General features: G+C 40.6%; 2 protein-coding genes across 2 annotated transcripts; both read left to right on the plus strand.

Moving 5' to 3' along the window:
• Window positions 1–1,067: 1,067 nt before the first annotated feature.
• On the plus strand, window positions 1,068–2,069 carry LOC110048894 (melanocortin receptor 5-like). The gene has a single exon (XM_020754654.2). It carries the CDS (start codon window positions 1,068–1,070, stop codon window positions 2,067–2,069), a length of 1,002 nt encoding a protein of 333 aa, XP_020610313.2.
• Window positions 2,070–7,176: 5,107 nt separating this feature from the next.
• LOC110048895 (cannabinoid receptor 1-like) lies at window positions 7,177–8,121 on the plus strand. The gene has a single exon (XM_020754655.2). It carries the CDS (start codon window positions 7,177–7,179, stop codon window positions 8,119–8,121), a length of 945 nt encoding a protein of 314 aa, XP_020610314.2.
• Window positions 8,122–12,090: the final 3,969 nt, after the last annotated feature.

Below are 12,090 nucleotides of genomic sequence, written 5' to 3' on the forward strand. Positions count from 1 at the left end.
AAAAACACGGTGCGACAATTTTCTGTTAGATACATTAAATTTCAGGAAGCTCCAATCGCGGACGTTGATCGTCTATAATAATTTAAAACTGTATCATTCTCAACACGAATATAGAAATTTATACAGGATTAAAGTTGGCTTAAATTTCCTTAAAATTGATAATTCCGGATTTAATGCTAACTTAAATAAATGTCGTCAGAGGTCTTTAAAGCCAATATTTACTGCGCTGACGTGGGTGAAGTTGACGTCAAGCTAGCGTACAGTTGGCATATTAGTAATTTTAAGCAACGGCTTAGTGGAAAAGTATCTTGGCCTTTATTTTCAATTTCAAACGTGGGTTAATGGTTTAGGAGAACTTTATAGCATTGTTGCTCAGAAAACGCAGTTAAGCGGGCTTTCACTGGGATTTTGAAAAGCAATAAATATAGTCAACTAGAGAACTGAGGACTTACAAGCCAGCGAATCCAGGGAAGAGAAATTTCTCACTTTGACAAGGTGCATTTCTTCTGTAGTTTAGCAGGTAAGTTTCCTTGCTTATGATCCAATGGGAGTCAAAATTTTGAAATAACTCTTCTGCTAAATCTCAAGAATACGTTATTTGGTTAGTTTGGTAGTTTTAATGTAAAAAAAAATCACTCTTGAAGCCTTTTCATGATTTTGTTATGCATTTGTGCTTTTGTAATGTCTGTCTTTGCGTGTTTCCAGGACAATATTTTACAGCCTTACAGAAACCCGAGTTGCCGTAGTTGCGCGCAACGCGGAGCTGGCACTTCTCTTCTCGGCTGTTCCATTGTGTTCGCTCTTTATCAGTCTCGCGCAGTTTGTCATTTAGTTTGACCCTGATGACAATATGTTAGAGAAAATATAAGAAATTAAGGACAAATGATATTTTGAGGAGCACGCCACGCCCAATTATTATGTCTTGAAAATTTAACTATAAATTTTTGATCTTTGATTCAAACAAAAGCCATGTCGGGTTTTGGTGTGTATATACATCAAAATCAAGAAACACGGTTTTCCTTGTTTAAAACTGAGAATTCCGTCTCTATTTCAGGAAGAAGAAAAGGATGATTACCAATACCACATTTCCTCATGAAACATGTCTGATTCCTAACCTTCCAGAAAACCTGCAGCAACAGATGCGAGACTTCACCAACTACTTTGTTCGGCCTCTTGGCGCGTTGATCGCTCTCATGTCGTTTGTCAGCAACTCGCTTGTAATCATCACTGTAGCACGAAAGAAATCGCTTCAGCAGCCTTCAATGTTGATGCTGAGCAGCTTGGCCGTCACTGATTTGTTATATTCATTACAGTCTCTTTTTAGAAATATCAAAACTTTAGCACATGAGCATATGTGCCTAAACTCTGTCGAGGTACCTGTGATGTCGCTGCTGTGCGTCCTTGCCACACTTGCTAACGTGGCATTGATCAGCAGAGATCGTTACTTGGCAATCAGGAAGCCCTGGTCGTATCGTCATCACGTGACTAAGTCACGCGCTATGAGGATGATATGTGTAGCCTGGTTAATCAGCATAATGATTGCGCTTCTAACTTACTTAAGAAGCAAGTTTCAAATCGAGTTTATTCCCAGAGGTGTAATCATTTCTTTTGTGTTTTATTTCGTTTGCTTCTTCGTTATTGGACTTTCTTATCTCGGCATAGTGTTAAAGAAAAATCAGCCTAGAGATGCATTTCAAGTGAATGGTGTTTTAGAAAGAGAAAAGCGATTGGCCAACACTGTTGGGTTAATCCTATTGGTATTGTTTATAACATTTCTACCAGGTCTCATTTCACCTTTGGCATTGCACTTAGTAGGCATAAGATATGTTAGTGCTTTTGAACCGTTTTACACCCTCCTTCTCCTACTCAATGGATTTCTTAACCCATTGGTGAATTTCGGTCGAAGTAAAGACATGCGGAGAGGGCTAAGCGAGTTGTTCAACTGCTCCCGGGACGTGCAGCCCTTCGTCGCGTCTAACAACCTTTCTCAGGGTGCAACTGTACCCGAATCCACTATTACCCAATTGAAATCGAGGGCGGATTATGCCATTGTTTTAGTTGAATTCTGACAAAATTTCCTTGAAATGTCAATAATATATACTTTTTTTTAGTCCTCTAGAATAATCGTGTAATACTTCCAATTAAAATTGTTATGCATGTTCCTGCGAAACTTAAGAAAAAAACGAAGAAAATGCAGTACCATTTCAGTAGCCGACCTCCAGCCACTATACACTGTTAAAATAAATCTACTAGCGTTCTATATTTGGAATGCTGTTTTCTGATTGGCTGCGCTACTCACTATCTATTCTGTTGTAGGTAGTGAGTAGCGTAGAAGTGTGCGCTTGTTTTGACGGCTGCTTCTTTGCTTTTTCGAAGTGTCTGTGAGGAGGATTTAGATAAAGTTTTGAACGTATAGTAGATTTATCCTAAAACGATTAGATTATTCGGTCTCAATGTCTGTACGTGATAGTTGACTGGGCTGCGTACTCGTCGACTATCACGTGATAGAAATCGCGAGCTGATGATCTTATTGTTAAACACACACGAGAAGTTTAGCCAATCAAATCGCGCCATTTGAACATTAGAACACCAATAATCGTTTACTAATAATATACTAATAATTATGTTAATATTGTAACAAAATTTCAATTAAAAGAAATAAACAAAAAATAATTTTGAAATACATTTTGGATGAAAGCAGACATACCATCCAGGTATAAAAGTTTTCACCGGTAAACTTGCGTACAGCAAGCTCACGGAGCTCAACAAACACAGGGTCCTTTATCGATCCTTTACTTGTAACATGTTGCAAAGCCGGCTTCCCATCTGAGGAATAACAACAGCCGGCTGCAATTTTATGTTAGTTGCATGTTATTATTATCTTTTTCACGAGGGAATAGTAACGAATCATGCAAACTGATTGGTTCTTTAGCGCTGTCCGGGTCTTTTCCTATTTCTGCCTACGGTCACGGAAACTCGAGAGATGTGTGTGGAAAAGGTCAACAATTATAAAACTGATTTGAAAGAGAGAGGAAAATATAACTAAGTTATTTACCGGGTTGTGGTTTCCCCGTGCGGTGAAAAACTGTGACCTCGAACTTGAAAATCCTACCTGCGGCCTACGACCTCGGGCAGTATTTTTAAACATCGGCCACTGTTTTCCATCATACGGACCTTCCATGGCCCATCCGGTAAATAACATTTTTATATTCATGGCCCTTGCCGCTAATGGCTTACGTTCATACTTTGTTTCATTTTTCTTAAAACCATATCATTATTCTAAAAACAATTGGCGGTGTTTTGGAATATTTTTAAAACTGTATTACTTAATTCTCTGGAACATGAAAAGATTCATTGCTTCGAACTTCAGGAAAAAGGAAAGCTGAAACCGTCAAAATTCCACAGTTAAACCAGTAGATCTTCGTGGATGGTGTTCTTGAGTCCATAGCACAACTTTCTGGGATACTTTTCTTGTTGAAAGTTTTTCAGGAGTAAAAATTCTTTATCTCGTGTATACAGTGGAACGTTAAATAATAACAGTTAAGTTACACGAGGCGATTTTTAACGCAACATCATGTGTTGCATTAAAAATCGATGTCATATAACATGGCGCACAGGGAGACTTTCAAAGCAACATTTCGTTGCGGCAAAGTGTTGCAGGTTTTTGACAGCGATTCAAAAACTTGCAACATGGTTGCCCGAATTTACAATGTTGCGTGAAAAATCGCCTCGTGTAACATAAATTTGAAGGAGCTTAAAGATCCCGAGACCGAAATCGCAACTGTGGCACATCGCTGAACGCGCGAGGATGAAAAGGAACAAGAACAAATGAGATGGGCGACAATCTCCTATCCACGCAATGTCAACGTCGAGAGATTTCCTCGAGTGAGAAACACGCGTGGAGATCCGAAAGGGGGCCAAAACTGACACCTTTTAAGGATCTCAAAGATCCCAAAACCGAAAACGCAACGGTATGTGACACATCGCTAAACGCGCGAGGATGCAGAGGAACAAAACCAAATGAAATGAGCGACAATCTCCTATCCACGCACTGTCCATATAGAGACATTTCAGCGCGTGAAAAATACGCGTGGAGGTCCGAGTTAGGGCCAAAAGTTGCACCTGTTAAGGACCTCAAAGATCCCGCGACCGAAAATGCAATTGTCGCACATCGCTAAACACGCGAAGATGCACAGAAAGAAGAAGAAATGATATGGTTGACAATCTCCATTCCGCGTACACTCCACGTCGGGAGACTTCCACGCGTGAAAAGCCCGCGTGAAGATCTGCAGGGGGGTCAAAACTGGCATTTTTTAAGTATCTCAAAAATCCCGAGATTGCAATCGCGACTGTGGCACATCGCTAGACGCGCGAGGGTGCAAAGGAACAAGAACAAATGAGATGGGCGACAATCTGTCCACATCGAAACATTTCCACGTGTGAAAAACACCCATGGAGGTCCGAGTTAGGGCCAAAAGTGGCACCTGTTAAGGACCTCAGAGATCCCGAGACAAAAAGCGAAACTGTGGCACATCGCTAAAGGCGCGAAGATGCCCAGGAAAAAGAACTAGTGATATGGGCGACAATCTCCATTCTGCACATTGTCCACGTCGAGAGACTTCCACGCGTGAAAAACCCGCGCGGAGATTTGCAGAAGGGTTGCCGACCGTTGCCGTAAGGAAGTTGCGTTAAAAGCTGTCTTTTGTACACGGATTAAGAATCGGCTCGTATGACGTCACCTTAATGTACAAATTAGAAGTCCCTAATTATTTTTGATGCACAATTTGCATAAGAGATTATTCTGTTGAGAAACTACCGTGTCGCACCCTTTTTTCCCAGCCGGTCATATCTGATACAAGCGTATATATTGTACATATGGAAATATCAGAAAATTTTTATTTACACTCAGCAGGTCCTGGTATCAGTTTAGGCCTCATATATTTACTCGTGTAAAGTAACGTGGGATTGATACTGTTTACGTGCACGCGGAAATTTTATTTTTGAAAAGTAAAATAACTAAAAGGGCCGCAAAAGTGTTTCCGCGTTTGATATCAATTTCAAACATGTGTAAAATTATTGAATGGATTAAGAAAATTTAATGGGTTTATTCCGGTCTTATTGATGTTTGGGGCATTTTGTCGCTATCGGATTCAACCAACAGACCGAGGAATTACTTTTAATTTCACATTGAAAGGGTTCGGTACTTAAAAGAATAAATAAGCTATGGTTTAGAATTAATTCGCTCGAAATTACTTTTTCTGGATTCAAATTTGCTCTAATGAAAAAATATGCTTTTGTGAAATATCACTTTTTTCGTACCGCAAAATACATAGCAGGCCGATATAAGTAGCTCGTCCAAATAAAATTTGTAGGTAGGGAAACCGCACTCAAGTGGGCGTAAGCGAGGACTTCGAAAAGCAATAACTGATAGTCATTTGGAGAAATCCTTTCAAGCCAAATCTAGGGAACAGATTTCTCGCTTTGACAAGGTACATTTCTCCTGTATTTCATCAGGCAAGTTTCCTTTTTTATGACAGAATGTCCATCAGAAGCTATCTAGTTTTAAATTTGTTTGCTAAATTTCAACAATGTGTAAAAAACATATTTATACTGAAAATGGTCGTCCTTCAGGCCTTTTTATACTTTCCTGCATTTGTAATGAACATCTTTGTGTCACAGTCTTTGAGAGTCTGTAATCAACATTTTTTATTAGCAGAAATACTATGAACAGAAACCGAGGCAGCCGGAAATCTCCGCGGAAGAGTTGTCCCTTAAATTGAAGTTTCACACTAGAAGGGTGTTAAGGTATAAATTCTTACTGACTTTATCCACTGTTTGAATCCAAGCACCGCATTTCTAGTGGGTTTTCTAGTCCGCGCACGGCCGTTTCTTTGTTTCCCCGCCTGGCTTAAGAAATCGAACGCGGGGATAGCAATTCTCTCTTCCCACCTCCATTCCCTTACTTTCGCGCTGGTTCAATCTCCCCGTCCAGTTTTTATTTTTCCCGCGTCCTTGACGTTATGTTAAGGAAGGTAGAAGAACTGTGAACGAATTGTGTTCGCTCCGCCGGGAAGCCAGTTCGCTCCAAGCCCGTTCGCCCTTACTGTGATAGTTGGTTCGTCCGGACTGCAAGCTCCGTGGCCCGTGGATTAAAGAACGCGAAATAGACACGTTTTGTAGAAGGTTGTTTCATTATGCCCTCAATGCAGCCTTTTTCGGTCGGTTAGCTTAAGGAAAGAGAAATTTTAAGCACATTTTTCTTTGAAGTTTTAGTCCCGGTGAAAAAACGGAAAAAAGTTGGGGCAAACTAATAAAAGGGCGAACTGACTACTAGGCGAAATGACTGGTTACCATGTAAACAGAGAAACCGCCGATTAATTTTAAAATAAGTACAACGTTTTTCAGTTTTAACTACGTCCTTCCTTAGTAACTTCTGTCATCGTCAGTTACAACTTGAGTGAAAAATCAACTTTTTAAAATCTAAGAAATGAAGGAAAAATCAGGAGCCTGCCTCAACGGATAGCTTGAGTCGTGAAAATCTAACTCAAGTGTTTTGAATTTTTCTTTTAATCTTTCTCAGTATTTGTTTCAAGCAACAAGTCACGTTTAGTTTAAGAACACTGTCTTTTTCTATGAGAATATTGTTTTTTTTTTTCTGGCCCCGGCTGAACATTTATATTTTTCTGCCGATTTTAGGATGAAAATATTCTTGTAAATATTCTTTTGTCGACACAACGTCAGAGGTATCTGTTCTATCATGACTTTGATGGTGTTGAAGTACTATTGGAGCCAGACTGCAGGCAATAAAGCCCGATATTGACTAGCTAATAAACTTAATTTTATTAGCGTCGAACATACAATACGGCTAGTCGCCGATTTTGCTGTTTTTTTGGCTAGTTTTGTCGTTTAGAGAAAGGTGGAATTTTTTTGCGGCTTGATATAATTGTGTTGTATTTACAAATTTTCACTCACAAAATTACATTTTTTTTCAAAATCTCGATCTCGGGTTTATTCTTAAAATATTCTTAAAATTTCGCAAATTTCAGCCTCGTTTTCCTTTGATATATATTCTTATAAAAAAGAGTGTATGTACATACATCAAATTTACAAAAAAAAACAAACGCATTTTTCTCATTTGAACGAAGTCTCTTGTCATTTCAGGGAGAAAAACCGAAGATGGTCGCCAATACCTCAAGCGGCTTTCCTTATGAAGCATGTCTGATGCCTAACCTTCCAGAAAACCAGCAGCAACAGATGCGAGACTTCACCAACTACTTTGTTCGGCCTCTTGGCATGTTGATCGCTCTCATGTCGTTTGTCAGCAACTCGCTTGTAATCATCACTGTGGCACGAAAGAAATCGCTTCAGCAGCCTTCAATGTTAATGCTGAGCAGCTTGGCGGTCACTGACTTCCTATATGCACCATATGCTCTTTTCAGAGATATCACGACTTTAACCCATGAACACATGTGCCCCATTGGTCAGTCCGGCGAATCACATTCGATGTCAGTGCTGTGCCTGCTCGCCACGCTGACTAATGTTGCAGTGATCAGTAGAGACCGTTACCTAGCAGTCAGGAAGCCCTGGTGGTATCGTCATCACGTGACCAAGTCACGTGCTATAAAGATGATATGTGTAGCCTGGACAATTAGCATATTGATGGCGCTTCTATCTTTCTTTCAATTGGAGTTTATTCCCAATGCCTCATACATTTCTCTCGTTATTTATTTTGTTTGCTTCTTTATCATTGGGTTTTCTTATCTCGGCATATTCTTGAAGAAAAATCAACCTGGAAACGGCGGACAGATGAATGTCGCGTCACAAAGGGAGAAACGGTTAGCTAACACTGTTGCGTTAATACTATTGGTATTGTGTCTGACATTTCTACCAGGTCTCATTTTACCTTTAGCATTGCACATAGCAGGCTTACAAAGACTAAAACCGTTTAGGCCTTTTTACGTCTTCCTTCTCTTGCTTAATGGATTTCTTAACCCATTGGTGAATTTCGGTCGAAGTAAAGACATGCGGAGAGGATTAGGTGAGTTGTTCAAGTGTTCCCGAGAAGTACAGCCTGCAGTCGTCGCGACTAACAATCCGACCGAGAGTGGGTCTGTATCATAGTCTGTTGAAAGTTCACCACTGAACCAATTGTAAATAACAGTCTCGTTCTCTAGGGCAATAAATAAATACATTATGAGCTCAAGATCTATATATGAGGTGATACTTGATGATCCCGAAGACCGAATTCAATCTCACCTTTTAGAAATGTAATTGTGTAAGTTGAATTTTAATAAATTTCTTTCAAATATCATTGTCTGTGTCCTTGTTTGGTCTTGTTTAAGTCTTCTCGGGAATTGAATTATTTTGTAATACTTCCAATTGTCGTAAATGTTCCTCCAAAACTTCGGAAAAACGAGAAAACGTTACCATCTTGTGGACGACCAAAGTTTTATACGGGGGAGCTTCACCCCAAGGTCCAACCCCTTAGCCTTTTGTATACCATTTTGATAGAAACAGGAATGAAGCTAATGCACAAAATTACCGGAGAACATCAAGCATAACCAGGGGAAATATTAACCGAAAAACAATTATTTTATACTCGGTTCATGTTTACGTTGGACTTAAACGACAGATGCCCCAACCTTTTCATATACTTCAACTTGGGAAATCCCTACCCTTTTAAGTCTTTTAAAATCCTGAAGCCTGAAAAAGGTATCCCTTTCGGGCGGAGCCTCCCGATGTATATAGGCCATTACAGGAAATACCCCTCGGGTTTTAACACGGGTCAACTTGAATTGTATAAATGTATACAAAGGAATCGTGATATGGTCTTACTATGAAAGCTACAATTCGTTTTAACATCTGATTTTGACTTCTCTTAATACAGTAGTTTGCCTAGGCTCGATTTCAGCCGCTTACTCGAGTTCGGTCTACGTCGAACAGCGGCTGATAATCAAGCCCATAGTTTTCCTTGCAGTTGTCTCATCGGTTTTTCAACTGTTCAATTCCCCAGCAACTACGTCATTTTCAGAGTTTTATTTGTTGTCATCAGAAGATTCATCAGACAAGACTGAGACATTTACCTTGGTACAACGTCGAGGAACCTCTTTTTGACAGTGTAGGTGTTCTGAAATGCATTGTTCCATTTCTGTCTTTTTAGGCCCTGAAAGACCGATGTGGTGGTGAAACAAGTACTTTCTTAACTCCCACCCGCGGAATTTGCAACGTTTTCATCCTCTAATAATCACCACCACAGTCAGCCCAGTCGTATTTGTGAACCGACTTTTACAATTTATTGATCCTTTATCACCCCCGGGGGTGCATAGAGCGTGCATAGGGGGTGCAGAGGACGTCCACCAGTACCCTCCAACGTACACGGGTCTTTGCTAATGTTTCGGCTCTCTCAAGGGTAGCCCACTCTTTCCAACTCCTGCAGCAATTCGCTTGCCAGCTGGGCGAGTGTGCTTGCCTGGAATAGGGTCCTCAAATTCCAACAACCAATCCTAGAAATGGACTTCAGTTGAAGCAAATTAGGTGCCCAGAAGGGTTGGACCCACTAGCTTCATTCTTGTCCTTGAGAGAAGGCCTGTCCCACTCTGATCCACATCTACTATTCTTGTTTCGGTTTCTGTAGCATACAGTTTGTTTATGGGGTAAGGTTGCTATCCTTACGCCTAAGCCCCAACCAGGTGGTCCAGAAGATCACTCTTCGTCTGGCCTCTACTCTTCGCCCTTTCCGGGATGGGTGACCCTACCAGGAGTTTAGCACTCCTACTGGCATAGCTCTAGGGGTCATAGAGACACGCAAGCCACCCCACGACTACAAGGTGGTAATCCCAAGGGGGTGGGCTTTTAGAACTGAAGTTCCTTTTTTCTTTGGTCTGTTTGTGTGCGTGTTTGCCTAATAATGGTCTTTAGGTGTTCTGGGTAATTCTGTACCAGGATCTCTTCAAAGAGAAACTCGGACGAAGAAGAACTGGTCGAAGTAGAGCCCTACGGCTTTTGAGATCGATTGCTGGGTCAAGGTTGATGACCATCAACTTTTCTTGGTTTTCTATCTTCCATCTTGGACAGCACAGGAATGAAGATTTGTTCAAACTTGTTGCGAAAAGATCTCTGGGTAAATCCTGGAAGGATTTGTGGGTGCATTCTGCGTGGTGGCGGACACTTCTCTCTTTTCATTCAAATAGTGGTTCATCAAGACATCAAGTGATTAAAGGCATGGATTTAGAAGACAAACACTTTGATTTTGAGTTTGCGTGCTTGTAGATGGATTGTGTAAACCCTTTTAACAACGACAGAAACTAAATCAACAACGACAGTAACAAGTGGGGATTACTAACTCGCTGACTAACAACCGAGTCGACAGTTGCAGTGATTCGCAGCGATCCGACAATCTTGGAAAACAGACCACGTACCAGTATATAGATTTGACCCTGAGGGTGTGGACAATATACCTATCACGATCAGTTCGCTTCGCCACTTTGGATTCTCTATATTCTTTCTATAGTTTTTTGATACAAATCTGCCCGTTCTGTCAGTTTCTTCGCTAGAAGGTTGTCCCCGGGTGTTATAAAATAAATTTTTCATCTATGTGTTATGTTGTTGCTTTGGCTACGTTCGCCATATATTACTCTACAAATAGCTTCCCACGCAGACGCTAAATCTGTCCTCACCCTCGAATGTTCGCTGGTGCATGACGGGCCATAAGCATGATTGTGCAAGCCATCGCATATTTGTGGCAGAGACATTCCCTCTTAACCGCAACAGGGCAGTAAAATTATTTTGTTCAATACACTATTGAGGAAGAAATTTGTCGAGCTCGATCCAACCAAACCAGAACCTATAATGTTATGCGAATTTTCAACTTCTTAGCGACCGGCGTAAGGTCAGTTAAATATCCGTGTCAGTGAAAAACAAATTTACAAATAACTAAGGCTTTACCAACTTAACCGCGCTTTGTTTGCAAAGCCCCGATGTAACTAACGCACCGAAGCAAACGAAGCATGAAAGCACGAAAGAAGAGAAAATGGAACAGGAGACGATTGGCGAGTGTTTCTTCCTGATTTTTATTTGTCTTATAATAAAGTTTCACAGTTGTTGGAAAATATCCTTAGAGCAAGTTTTACTCTCAGGTGGCGTGCCTCACAATTAGTATGGCGTCACGGACCGCGGGCGACTGCATTTTAAACAAGGTGTTTTGTTTTAGTAATTACAGATTCTTTTGAAAGACTTTTTGACTTTCTTACGTTAAAAATACACAACACTTGAGATCTTGCTACTAATTCTGTGTCGGAAAGTTTTAATCAAACATTTCTCTTTCGCTTTGACACAAATTCATATAAACCGGCTAATAAATGGCAGGAGAATTCGTCATTTCTCGAAAGCCCTCGTAATCTGCACTCTGTCTGCTCTAGCCCAGACTACTGTTATACACTCTTTTTTTATAAGAACATATTTTTCAAGAATACCGAGGCTTAAATTTACGAAATTTTAAGAATATTTTCAGAATAAACCCCGAGGCTGAGATTTTTAACGGAAATATAATTTTGTGTGTTGAAAATGTGTAAATGCAACACAATTATATATTTTTAACTAAACCATATACATTTCTTTCTTTCTCTAAACGGCAACACTAGCCAAAAACAACAACAAAAAAAATAATATTAAGAGTAATAAAAAGACAGCACTAATCGCATGTTTTAGACAGCACTAATCGCACTAATCGCATGGCGATCCACGGCACTAACAACCAAGACCAAGCTAAGAGTCTTTGGGACAAATGTGAAGGCGGTGCTCTTGTATGGTTCTGAAACTTGGAGGCTGACCAAGGGATTGGAGCAGAAGTTGCAAGTGTTTATCAATAAGAGCCTGAGGAACATCTTGCGGATTTGGTGGCCTAGAAAAATCAGCAACAAGGACCTTTGGAGTCAAACAGGGCAACGACCGATAGAGGAAGAGATAAGACAGAGAGCTTGGGGCTGAATCGGCCACACACTGAGGAAACCAGATGGACACGTAGTCAAGAGGGCACTAGAGTGGAACCCACAGGGGAAGCGAAAGAGAGGGAGACCCCAAAACAGCTGGAGA

Source organism: Orbicella faveolata, unplaced genomic scaffold, assembly GCF_042242905.1.
Source record: "Orbicella faveolata isolate gen_17 unplaced genomic scaffold, um_ofav_v1 contig_34, whole genome shotgun sequence".
In the NCBI taxonomy this organism is placed as follows: Eukaryota; Metazoa; Cnidaria; class Anthozoa; order Scleractinia; family Merulinidae; genus Orbicella; species Orbicella faveolata.

Excerpts from the sequence above, each read along its gene's own strand:
- LOC110048894 (XM_020754654.2), top strand. The coding sequence starts at position 1,068 with ATGATTACCAATACCACATTTCCTCATGAAACATGTCTGATTCCTAAC.
- LOC110048895 (XM_020754655.2), top strand. The coding sequence starts at position 7,177 with ATGGTCGCCAATACCTCAAGCGGCTTTCCTTATGAAGCATGTCTGATG.